Source organism: Gracilinanus agilis, chromosome 4 (genome assembly GCF_016433145.1).
Source record: "Gracilinanus agilis isolate LMUSP501 chromosome 4, AgileGrace, whole genome shotgun sequence".
In the NCBI taxonomy this organism is placed as follows: Eukaryota; Metazoa; Chordata; class Mammalia; order Didelphimorphia; family Didelphidae; genus Gracilinanus; species Gracilinanus agilis.
In genome coordinates, this window is record NC_058133.1 from 140,800,470 (window position 1) to 140,814,102 (window position 13,633).

At 33.5% G+C, this 13,633-nt stretch overlaps 1 protein-coding gene across 2 annotated transcripts in view; it reads left to right on the plus strand.

The window, feature by feature from the left end:
• Positions 1–13,307, plus strand: part of ADSS2 (adenylosuccinate synthase 2) — a 51,622-nt gene extending 38,315 nt beyond the window's left edge. For both annotated transcript variants that reach the window (XM_044677210.1, XM_044677209.1), the window contains exons 9-13: positions 1,191–1,345; positions 2,026–2,150; positions 7,848–7,945; positions 8,682–8,831; positions 12,039–13,307. In XM_044677210.1, the coding sequence (XP_044533145.1) occupies positions 1,191–1,345; positions 2,026–2,150; positions 7,848–7,945; positions 8,682–8,831; positions 12,039–12,091 (581 nt within the window). In that variant the 3' untranslated portion in view covers positions 12,092–13,307. The remainder of the gene's footprint in view (positions 1–1,190; positions 1,346–2,025; positions 2,151–7,847; positions 7,946–8,681; positions 8,832–12,038) is intronic.
• Positions 13,308–13,633: the final 326 nt, after the last annotated feature.

Genomic DNA, 13,633 nt, shown 5'->3' on the forward strand with positions numbered 1-13,633 from the left:
GATATTATATAAGATAAACTTTGACCTCCCTGTTAGCTCCAAATCTTATTTTAAGCCAGTAATTTCACATATAAAATATATAAATCAAATTTTTGTCTAATTAAATTGAGATAAATGTGATGTGGAATGACATGTTACTTTGTAAATTGCAAACTATATGCTAACTCAAAAGAAGATAAAAGAGAAGACATTCTTACTCTACCCCTTTGTAGAGGTAGGAGGTCCAAATTAGTGCTTAATTTATTTTGGGGTCCTTTGGGGTAAAAATTAACAGCTGATCTTCCAATGAAGTCTGGGGATACTTTCTGGAATACAAAAACATGCTTTGATGGCTCCCTGGGAACTGCTACAAAAGTTTAATTAGTTTCTAACAATAAAGGAATGTTCTGGGCCTGTCTTGACTCAGGCCAGTCTCCTGATAGTTTAGGTTTAGTATTAGAACAAAAAGAGACATTCAGCAGTTAAAATGAAATTTACTTAGCCATAGCCAGTGAGCATATTCAACAAAGATGGGCATTGAGGGCACTTGGAATTGATTCAGCTGAGCAAGGAAGCTCCTTTGCCCGAGCTGCCTCTATTGATCCCCAGACACATATGTTTGTTCTTGGAGTTTCTCATGGATACTTTTTACTTAGTCCACTAGGAAATGATATTAATCTAAAATTTTACTCCTTTTAGCCAACCAAGACCCTCGGATAGTCTCAATTAGCTTAAATGGAGGTTGAGAGGGCAAGACTGATTAGGGTATTGCTCTTATGCTCCTCTTTCCCCACAATCATCAATTCCTATCAAGAATGGAGTGGTAACTACGAATAAAAAATGGGACTTCAAGAAGTTACTGATACATCTAAGCCTTCTAATTAATAAAGTATACTCAGATTCTAAATTTCATTAGCAATTTTGTTTTAAAGTGTTAAATTTTCTTTAGGCCAATGTGCTAAGAGGTTTGTTATGCTTTTTATATATATAAAGAATTAACTTCTTCAGGTCATAGCTCAGTTTTCAGTTTGCTAGATCAAAAATTGTAGTTTGTTACTCTGCATGGATTTTGGATTAAAAAAAAACAAACTAATAAATTTTTGTCCTTTTCTGCAGTTTTGTTGGTGAGAGATTGCAGAAATAATAGGACTCACATTGAAATTAAATTAGTAGTACAAAAGTGTGACATGTTCTGTTTTTTTCTTTTTAAGGGACTTACCCTTTTGTGACTTCTTCAAACTGTACTGTCGGAGGTGTTTGCACAGGTTTGGGCATGCCTCCTCAGAATGTAGGTGAGGTATATGGAGTTGTAAAAGCATATACAACTAGAGTTGGAATTGGAGCCTTTCCAACAGAACAGAACAATGTAAGCTGATTTCTTAGTAAATCTTGTTCACTCTAGTGAAAAAATAACTGAATATATATGTTAGTATTTTTTCTTATGGGTTCTTGTTTATTCGCTGATTTTTATTCATTGTGCCATCTTATATGGAAGGGAGATTGTCCCAGAACGGTGTTCTTAATAAGTTAATTAGAAGAATATGAGAAAATAGGAGGCACTGGCATAGATCCCTACAGGTAGAAAGGGGGAGGAACAGGGAATCAATGAAATAAAATTGAATATAAGCGATGGCATATTTTGTTACTGTTCAGCATTAGTTCATTTTTTAAGAAAAACTGATTTCTTGACCTATATGGGACCTGTATATAATTATGGATCCGCCCAGTAATTTTCTTCAGCTTCCAAAGTTCATTGAATTATAATACTCTTCGTTTTCTTATCTATAAAGTAAGAATATTATAATAAATCAAAATTTCCAAACTTACTGATATATAAAGTATTTTGACAAGTCAATATTTAGTTGATTTTTTGTAGTTGATCAGCACAATTTTTTATGAATATTTATATATCATATTAATAATTGCCTTACCAATCTTCATATGATTGCTTTGAGGAAAAACACTGTGTAAATATAAGCTGTGATAATTCTCTTAATGATGATAATATTATATTACATACTATTTAATTTATATTCTGTTACCTAGGAAATTGGAGAATTGTTACAGACCCGAGGTAGAGAATTTGGTGTGACCACTGGAAGAAAAAGACGGTGTGGGTGGTTGGATCTTGTTTTGCTCAAATATGCTCATATGATTAATGGATTTACTGCGTAAGTAATTTGTTTTATTGGATTTAAATCAAGACTTTACATTGTTTTTTGACAAATGTGACTTTTAAATTGCATGCTGTTTTTTTAACATATTTCAGGCAATGTTACCTGGCACAACTGGTCTAGAAGTTAGAAAATGATCCTCTACTTATTAAAACTTTGTTTATGATTTCTTTTCTTCCAATGTTCTTTTCTGATGAGTGTGGAGTACCTTTTTTCTTTCACCTTTTTAAAAAAATACTTTTTGTTTTTGCTTCATATTTTTGAAAATATTTTTTCCATTACTCTTATTGAGAAAGCCATCCCTTGAAGCAGCATTTAAAAAGAAAGAAAAAAACACAGTTCAGTAAACCAAACACATTGACCATACCTGACAGCAAATAATAAGAGTATTTTTGCAATTAAAAATCCATTAAGAGGAAAGGTGAACCTTAGAGTGCCAGCAATACTTGAGTGAAGGGAAATGTTTTAGGGCAGACTGGGGACAAAATATTTACCAGGTATCACAAGATAATCAGAGTTAGAGGAATCTCAGAGTTCATTGAGTCCAGATTGTGTTTGAATTAGACCTTCTTCTAACACAGTTCCAACAAGTACTTATATAATAATTTTGCTTAAAATTCTTTAGTAAGAGGGAACCAAATTCTGTCTGAGGCAGCCCATTTCACTTTTGGGTAGCTATAATTGCCAAAAAACATTTCCTTACCATCATTATTTCTGTATTTCAGGTTCTTAATCTTAGCATTATCCTGAACTCTTCACCGTCCCTCATCCCACATAATCAGTTGCTAAATTTTGCTGTTTGTATTTTTTGTAAAATCTCTAGCACCTATTTTCAACTCACACAATCCCAAATAGTCACCTCTCCTAGATCATTGGACTCATCCAGTCTCTTCCCACTCCAGCCTATACTACTGCCTACTGCAAAAGTAATATTTTGTAATCTTGGTCAACTCCAGGGGCTTCCTGCTGCCTCCAAACTAAACTATAAACTGCTCTGTTTAGTTTTTTTTGTTTGTTTGTTTTACATTTTTAAACCCTTAACTTCTGTGTATTGGCTCTTAGGTGGAGGAGTGGTAAGGGTGGGCAATGGGGGTCAAGTGACTTGTCCAGGGTCACACAGCTGGGAAGTGTCTGAGGCTGGATTCGAACCTAGGACCTCCCGTCTCTAGGCCTGACTTCTCAATCCACTGAGCTACCCAGCTGCCCCTTCTGTTTAGTTTTTAAAGGCCTTTATAATCCAGGCCCAACCTATCTTTCTGACCTTATTGGACATTACCCTTTCCTCTCTTCTCTTGTCCCCCTTCTTTTCCTCCTTTCCTCCTCTACTCCTTCTTTCCTTCCTTTCTTCCCTCCTTTTTGTGTTTTCCTTCCTTTCCCCTTTTTCCTCCATCCTCCTTTCTTTTCAAACCCTTACCTTTTGTCTGTCTTTGAATCAGTTTTAAGACAACAGTGGCAGGTATCAAGAATAAGTCACTTCCCCAGGGTGATACAACTATGTGTCTGAGCCAGATTTGAACCCAGGTCCTCCCAACTCCAGGCCTGGTTCTCTATTCACTGTGCTACAAAACTGCCTCTCTCTTTGCTACTTTCACATCCATTGTTCCTATTTCTGGTCTCTAGAGCCAAGCAGGACAAGATTTTTATGTAGCAGCTCTTTATGTACTTTTTTTTTTTTTTTTAACCCTTATCTTCTGTCTTGGAGCCAATACTGTGTATTGGCTCCAAGGCAGAAGAGAGGGAAGGGTAGGAAATGGGGGTAAAGTGACTTGCCCAGGATCACATGGCTACAAAGTATCTGAGTTCAGATTTGAACCCAGGACCTCCCGTCTCTAGGTCTGGCTCTCAATCCACTGAGCTACCCAGCTGTTCCCTATTTACGTACTTTTAAATAGAGCTGTTGTGTCACTCTGAAATCTTCCCTTCTTTGGAGTGTGATCATTCCCAGTTCCTTTAACTAGTCTTTTTATGACCTAAACTCAAGGCCTTTATCATCTTGGTTACCATTCTCTTTGGGTACTTTCCATTGTAAGAAAATATATGGCAGCCATGTTGAGTCAAGAGTGATGGACAGTTACCTGCTTAGAATGAAGAATGGACTTGTGCAATGAGCCACATAAGTCATTGCATAAGAACTCCATGTTGTTCTTTTTACCAGGAAGTGGAAAGGTGAAACAAGGTGTACAGGAAAGAGAATATATAGTCAATAAGAAATGATAGATAAGCCTTCCCACTTAATGAAGGTAGAGAAGAGTGTAAAAGGAAAAACAAGAAAGAAGGTGTATAACAAATGGGATCGTGTGTTCTGGAACAGTTTTTTTTCCCTTCTCCGTATGTAAGTTAAACAGTCAGAATGTGCAACCTTGATTTGGGGCAGTAATCCCAAACTAGTATTTTATGTTTTTGTTATTTTTTTTTTTTATTTAGAATATTTTCTCATGGTTACATGAATCCTGTGTCGTGTCTCCCCACCGTAGCCAACATGCAATTCTACTAGGACCAAACTTAGTATTTTAGATACTGTCCACCGCTAAGTTTTTAGTTATAGCACTGCTTACCAACTAGTATTTTGTTTTCAGAAGATGTACATGAGATTCATCAATATGTTCTCAAATCCAATGCTATTTGACTCTTCTTTACTGAGTTTGACCAGGAATGTTGGAAAAAAGGGAAGATGCCAAGTATATGTATATGTAGCCACTATAACTTTGCTAACTATTGCTACTCCTTTTTCCATTGTCAAAGAAAACATACCTTGTCCCAGCAACACTTCCTGAAAATTGTATAGCCTGAGGGAGACCTTTTAATAAATCATTGTTTTTGTTTTAAAATTATGATCCATTATTCAGTCTCGTTTTAAGTATGGCTAAGTACACAGCTGTCACTATTGTAACTCAGTGTTCTGTTTGCATCTTATTTGAAATGAAATTTTATAGTTGGAATGCATTCAAAGTTTAGGAGGGGAGGTAGAATAATATCAGTTTCATAAGTATGGCATCTCAGAAATCCAAGTCAATACAATCCCCTGTGTATAATGTTAGACTTAAAGTCAATAGAGCTAGGTTTGAGTCTTGTTTAAAACATGATTGGTTTGATCAGGACACGTTTCACTGCCTACAGAAAAACAAATTTTTAAAAAGTGTTGTAGATGAAACCATTAGTCTCTGTTTAAATATGGAGTTTAGTCTTTTTAAATACACACATTTTAAATGATGCTACTAGCACTTCCCTGGTTGTTCATGTCCCTTTCTGAATTTCCTCCTATTCTCTTCTGAATATTTAAAAATAGTTCATTGACACCCTGTTTATTTTGGTATCACCGTAGCTACTTCTTTGACTTTCCCCTTTAAGTCTTCCCCATGATAAACAAAATGCACTTTTTGGCCATTTTTGAAAAGAAATGTCTCATTCTGCCCTTGCATTACCGCTGCCACGAGTTGGAAAACATGGTTCATTATTAGTCTTAGGGGTTTGGGATGCTTTAGTGCATTAATCACAACTTTTTTACTTTTACCATGTTGAAGTAAATATGTAAATTATTCTGATTCTGCTCAATTCAGTCTACAACAGTTCTTACAAGTCTTTCCAGATTTCATTAAATCTTTCCTTTATGTTATTTCTTATGGCACACTAATATTCTGTTATATTTTTAGACTATCAGCTACTTGCCAAATGATAGGCATTTCCTGTAATTTTTTTTCTACAACCAAAAGTGATGCTAGAAACATTTTTGTACATAAGACCTTACCCTCTTTGTTTGGTCTCTTTGGGGTGAAATCTTGGTGGTGTCAATATTAGGGAAAGGGTATATATACACAGTTTGGTAAATTTTTGGGGTATAGTTTCAAATTGCCTTCTGGAATGGTTAGAATTGCTTTTCTGTAGTATTAGGGACAGAGTCACATTTTGGGTTATAATTCATATCAAGATGATTGAGAAGAGATGAAGGAATCCAGGTGCCTCTTATAACTCATAAATTGGGAACATTAAAGAGAAGAAAAACTCAAAAGTCCACATAAGAAAATAAAATTTACCCATACTAGGAAATGAGCAAAAAACAACTCTCAACATCCTGAGTTGTTTTTAAAAAGATAAGTGATACTTCAAAGAATTTGAGCAGAAACTAACACTAGTAAGAAAACTATAAACCAAATAAGAGAAAGGCTTATGAAAAAAACTATTCTGGGAATTGAAGCTAGAATTTAAAAATACTAAAAAAATTAGAAAATGTATTTACATGAACAGTATATGAGAATATAAATGAAAATAATTATTAAAAACTTAAAAACATACACATTTAAATTGCAAGCCTGAAAAATAGAAGCAAACAGAGAAATCAGAATTACTGCTATTCCAGAAAGTTTAGAATAAGTAGAAAAAAAGATTCTAGAAGATTTTAAAAAAATGTTCCAATTTAATTCCTACCTCTTTGTTTTCTCCCTGCAAAAGAAGATAGTTTATTCTAATAGGATTCACAGGATATCAACAAGAAAAAACTCAAGATTGAACTTTCCTAAGCACAATTATATTGATTCCAATAAATACTAAATAAAGATAAATTCCAGTTTTTTCAGGGGAAAGACAGAAAAAGACCACCTGGCAATGTTCTTCAGGATCAAAATGCACTTCTCAAAGGAGCCAAAGAATATTAAAATAAATCAGAATACAGTGTTTTTAAAATTAGGAAGCTAGGACATGAAGTATCACTTATCACTTCAATTGCCAAACAAAATTAGTATACTGTATTAAGTTAAGAAATAAATTTCAAGAAATGTTTAGACTCTTGAAAAGTTTTCAGCAATCTATTCACCAAGAACATTTTTTGATTAACCATCAAGCCCTTAAAAGTATAAGGCAATAAAAAATCATGGGGAGAGGGTATAGATGAGAATAGGGTGAGTCCAAAAGAAAGCTTTTGTATATCTTTGCTCAAACAAGGGTTATTAAACACCACTATATGCCAAGTATTAGCCTAGATGCCAGGAATACAAATATTGCAAAGAATGAAACCACTCTCAAGAGGTTACATTCTAATGGGAAAGAGAAGTATATTTTTAAGTATAAACAGAATAAATGTCATTGTAGCAGAGACATGATTACCTGTCTTCTTGATTCTTTTCAAAGACTAGAGCTTTTCTTATTGTGTTATTAAACCAAACTCATCTATTTGGTATCAAATTCTTTTTCAAGTAAACTATAAAGATTTCTTTAATCCGAACCTTCTATTTATCACCTTAATTATGGGTCCTTAACATATGCCTGGACAGCTTCCTAAATTGGTCAGTCTCCTGCTTCAAAGTCTCTTCCCCACTCTACTTAGTCCATTTGATGTCTTTAGGATACAGTTATGTACTTGAAGGGGAGAAACAAACTATTTTATGTTTGAGTCTTCTTTGTACAGTCTTCCTTTTTTTGCTGGGTCAGAGGACAAGTTCAGTTTAATGACTTTAGGGGCATGATGTCAGATTCCTTTTTAGAATGGCTAGACCCATTCATGTTTCTGCAAACAGTGCATTAATTGGTATGCCTATTTTCTGACAGCTTACCTAATTTTACTATATTGTCTGTAATCTGACAGTCAAATGGATGTGAAAATTTAGTTTTGTTTGAGTTTAACTTTAATGGCTTTATGATATTGTGGATTTTCTAGTTTGCTGTTTCATTGTTGATTTCTTTAGCTTTTTCTTATCAAATTAGGTTGGCTCTTACCAAATTGGATATTTTGGACGTGTTTACAGAAATAAAAGTTGGAGTTGCGTACAAGTTAGATGGTGAAATTATACCTCATTTTCCAGGTAATCTTTTGTGTTCTCTGCCTACTGATTAATATGAACAATTTCTGGACACTAGATGCCTTTTTAACAAACAATTCATTTGGACATGTTATGCTTTGAGGCAGGTTTAAAGTGCCCAGGCTACTCTTCTGAATTAATTCTAGAGGGCTGATTCATCATGTTCCAGACATACTTTAGGGCTAATAGACCCTTAGGAGAATCTCGTATAAAATATGACTTATGGAGTGGCCTCAATAAATCTGTCAGTGTGTGAGAAGAAAATGCTGTTATCAAATTCAGGTTAACAATTATGTTAAATAGTGAAGTTATTTGAAGCTCATTAATTTTATGGGGTACATAATTGTACATTTGGAATTTAGAGGTTTTTTTTTTTTAAGCTACATTAAATAATTGTTTGCTCTGGTGATAGATGTGTTAATTTCTTATTTAAAAAAATCATGGTTAAAATAATGGGTTGGGATAGGATAAGGGGAATGTTAACCATTTCCAGGCTATATTTTCAGTTTCTTATACAAAGTGGAGGAAGATCAGAAAAACACTTTGGCTAAGCTTTTAGCCTGCTTTGGTTCTAAGTATTGCATTTAGGTTCTTCAGATAAGAGCAAGCAAGCAATTTGTATTCTGTGTACCTTTGTAATGTTTATTAAATATTGACAGTGCTGCATTGTATGAGTTACAAACTTTTTGACAGACTAGCTAATAAATGTGCACTGACAAAATGTTTTCTTTTTTTAAAGCAAACCAGGAAGTCTTAAATAAAGTTGAAGTTCAATATAAAACTCTCCCAGGATGGAACATAGACATATCAAATGCAAGGACATTTAAAGATCTCCCTGTCAATGCACAGAATTATGTTCAGTTCATTCAAGATGAGCTTCAAATTCCAGGTAACTAAAGAAAAAAGAGTATTTCATATATTTGTGAATTGTTATTCTTCATAAAATAGCCCATTTTCTAAAATGTAGAGCATATATATACTTGGCCAAATATGAGAAGATTAAGAAAAAATTATATTATTTTGCAAACAATAGTAGGAACCTAAAATCAGGTCCATGATTGGCTAAGAGATCTATGATGCTATTCTCTAGTATGTGCTCTGATAATCCAAGAATTATTACTATTACCACTTGGTAATCAAAGAGTCCTTGAAGACACAGATTAAGTACTAATTGTGCTGTGGTTAGAAGCCTAGGGTCATGAAGACCTGAGTTCAAATCTGGCCTCAGATACTTGCTAGCTCTGTGACCCTAGGCAAACCATTTAACCTTTGCTTTGGTTTCCTCATTCGTAAAATGGAGATAATAACATCCACCTTCCAGAATTGTGTGAGGATCAAATAAAATAATTGTAGTAAGTGCTATATAAATGTTACTTATTATTATTGCCTCAATTAGGCCTATTATGTTCAATAGCTTTATTGTTAACATAGTCAAAGGAAAGCTTAGAAGACAGAAATGCAATTGGAAATAGCTTTTACATTGGAGAAATGGCCCTATCCAAAGTGAGATCCAGTAGAGTTTAGAGGGAAAGAAAAACAGCAAATAAAAGAATGCATAACGTGGTAGAAGGATAGCCAAGGAGTGTCAATGCATTCTAGTTATCTGTATATGTGTCTTATCCTACTGTTATACTAACTATTAACTCCCATGAGGGCAGAGGCCACATTTTATCTGAACCTTAAATCATCCCTAGAGCAGTAAGAATTTAAAAAATGTTGAAGGGGGAACATAATTGACTGTTACTTTTATTAGTCTTGTAAAAAGGAAGGAAAAAACCTAGATGACATTAAGATATATTAAAAGGAATATTGTTCTTCAAGCTTATTTTTCAGTATTGTGTTTGATTTTACTGACTAGACTTTAAAAAAAAAGATTTGAAGAAGCTTGAGGCTTCAGAGAAAACTGAAATTATTAAAGGACTAAATGGATCTTATATATAGAAATTAAAGGGATTAATATTCCATGTAGAGAAGAGACGGCTAAATTACTCCAAGTCTATAAAGGTTTTTTATGCGGTCACTGCTAAATAGTTACAGAGGACTGGACAGAAAGAAGGTGAAAATGAATTTGTGAACAGATGAGATTTTAATTGGAATGCAAAAACTTCTTATTGGATTAGTTAACATAAGATGTTTGAGGAATATATGAAATCTCCAACCTTGGAGAAAGTCATAAAGATAAGAGAAGGTACCTTTGTGAACTTGGGGGCAAATAGCCCATCTAACCTCAGTTTCCTTATCTCTGCATTAAAAATGTTCTGAGATTTCTTCCAGGCCTAATTTTCTGAATTTGTCAAGAAATCTTAAGGATTTCTCACCATATTTTCCCATGATCATCCAGTTCATTCCAAATGATCATGTTCTTCCAGCTATTAATTTTGGTCTCCATACTGGTAACCAGCAATCCCAGCTTGGTGTCACCTACAGACTTAACAAACATTGTCACTATTTAATCAATTCACTTATGAAAGATTTATTAACTTGCTTACTGCATAACCTTAAGAAAAATAAAAAGTTTAGCAAGGTCTTTGCTTTTATAAAAAGACTCAGGGCTGAAAAGACAGTATGGAGACTTGATTCAAGTAGTAGTATTTATTTTAAAGACTGGAGAAAATTTTAGTTAGAAGAGGAGCTAAACAGTGTGAGCAAAGGTATAGAATCTAAGAAAGAACCTCCTGGGTGGGTCACTGAGAAGCCACTATAAATGTCACTATAAATGTCTGTGCCACTATAAATGTTTGCTGTTTTTTTTTTTTTTTTCTGATGCTATCATGCTTTTTATAAGCAAACGAGATTGGGATGTTTGAAACAATTTTTTTCTCACAAGAAAAAAAAATCTTAACAGGATTCCACCTGAAATGGGGAAATCTATCCTGTAGAGAAATCTTAAAGATCCTCAACTACAACACAATGTTACAACCATTAGATCTCTTAACTCTACATTCTCCCCAATGTTATTAGTCCTAACTGGAATGAAAAATTTTTTCCAGAGAAAAAACACAGGAGATATTTTCATTTTGGCAGATGGCAACAGAATAGAGATGTGGGATAGATTTGCTAAATTGACTCTGTCCTTTAAGAGCAGGAATTGTTCTGATTCTAGCTTTGAATCCCCACTTTGTACAGGGTAGGTGCTTATTAACCAATGTTTAAATGATAACAAATAATGAAGCCATACCAAACTGTTTAGAAATGGAATTTTATCATCTGTACACAGAAAGTCAATTATAAACTGAATGGTATGGGAGAAGAAAACTAAGCTAAGTAAGGGAAAGTTACCTGAGCAAAGTCATTTATTAATACAATACCTAAGAGCTAGGAAAGGACTAAAACAAAAAAAAATGCCCTAAGTAGTTTTTAAGACCTGTGAATTTAATACTTCTACCTGAAAATATATTGAAACAAATAAATAAAAAATTGTATGTATCTGGAAGAGGAGAGAATACTTAATAGCCTGTCATTTTTGTCCACCAGACTAATTTTCATCAATTGTTCATAGTTGAGAATCTTTAAGATTTCACTTATTTGGAAGTCTTAAATGTAAAATTCTCTACAGGATAGATTTCCCCATTATAGCTGGAATCTCATTAGATTGTTTTTTTATTAGAAAAAAAAAGTTGCTTCAGACATCCCAGTCTCATTTACTTGTCTGAATGAATGTCTTTTACAGACATCGGGCAAATTACATTTTTGACATTTCAGAACTGAATTCAATATCAGATTTTTAAAAAATTTACTAAAGAATAAAATACTTATACTGTTCTCAAAAACTTTTTTCATACTTGCTAGTAACATACCATGTCTCTTTAGTACCTCATATACTTATTGAAAGCAGAATTGCATTAAGGTGAAATTCTTTAACGTATGTTCTATCTTGACTGAATTTGTTCTATTTCCTGCATATGTTTAGAGATAGAAATAAACCATGAAGTTAGCAAGTAGAGGCTGCAAGAAGTCAATACAGGTTTTTATTGGGTAGCTTGGAATATGTAGTGGTTAAGATAAAAATACTGAAAAATTAGAGATTGCCTATTTTTTGTGCTTCGGGTTTGAAAGTGCTAAAATAAGTTTGTTATTTTAATTTTCTCTTTCTTAGTTAAATGGATCGGTGTAGGTAAATCCAGAGAATCAATGATTCAACTCTTTTAAGGACTGCCAATGCAGGAAAGAAGCACACTCCTCCCTGCCCGCCTGCCCGCCCCCTGCCCCCCTCAAAAGAAAGAAAGGAAAAAAGAAAGGAAGAAAGATAAAGACTGCTTATTCTTAAAAAAACATTTTATTTTCAATCTGCAAAGCCAAGGTTATGGACACTGAATGGAAGTACATCCTACAGTTGTTTTCAGATTTAGGATCAATGGCTGCTGTGGAAAGAAACTTCGGCATTTCCAGTGTCAGCTTTCTTGAGCTGGCATAACTGCCAGATTGTTTTTGCTCCTGCTGCTCATGGTGCCACATTTTCTTTTAATGTTTAGTCATAATATAGTCCACATTTTAAAAAATCTAATGTAGAGAACTCCTTCAATTGTATTTAATTTTCATTATTGTCTCTGTGCTGTCATTGGCGTTACCCGCAAATCTTAGATGGTAAGAACAATTAATGCAGTTTTGCACAAATACTTTTACATTCTGATCATTCAAATTCTGTCATTGTAATCTTTGCTGTTAGAGTAAATGATTAAAAGAAGATGGTTCTGGTCATTTTTGTAATGCTGTAAATTCTGTTTAAATTGTGAACTATCTTTTATCCAGAGACCATTGAATTTGGGAGGCATGCATAGGTTCTTTAATTTGTACAGACAGCATGGAGAACTTGATTTCTGTGAATTATTTAATACTTTGAACATTTAATTGGTCAAGAGGAAAAGGTACCCACAAAAATCTGCATATTGTAAAAAGTTCACTTATAATAATTAAAAAACTAGTCTGATTATTTGGTGGGTTTGATTCTTTGTGATTTAAAACAATTCAGAAAGATGTACCTTGCTTTTTGTAATTTAGCATTGTTCTTCCATCTGGTAGGCTTATTCTTCAACATTGTGCCTACCGCTATGCCTATAAAAATCACATGTTGCCAAATGCACCAAACAAGCCTCTCCAAATTCTAAATCATATCTGGATGATTATACTTCTGCTCTCCTGGGGAAAAAAAGGCACAATTTTGAAGATTAGGCTTAAATTATATTGTGTTTCAGATTAGAAAGACACATTAAATGAGATATTTTAAATATTTGAATTAGGTGCCATTTAAATTCCTTTATTTTATTATATCATCAATAGCTGATTAAAAAGAACCAAATATTTCTAGTACACCTTTGCATAATGTGTCTTTGTTCTGGAGAAAAAGGCAATAAAATTTTTACTGGTAGTTTTGGAATTTCAGAGATGATTATTCTCTGGAAAAATAGAATTTAAATGTGGATTATATATAAAGTAGACTTGTATGATTTGTTTTTAACTTTTGGTAATGGGATGACTCAATTTATGTATTTTTTAAAACTACTTCCTGGTCTTAAATTTGTTCTTTAAAATAATCTATTTGTTGAAGATTTACCATAATAAAATTAGGAACAGCCTTTGGAATAGAACAGATGCTTAATGCCAGTTGATTTAAAAGTGTCTTACAGATTATTGAAGATTCAAACATTAGAGTAAAAATTAGGCCTAAAAGAAATAAGATTGAATAAGAACAAT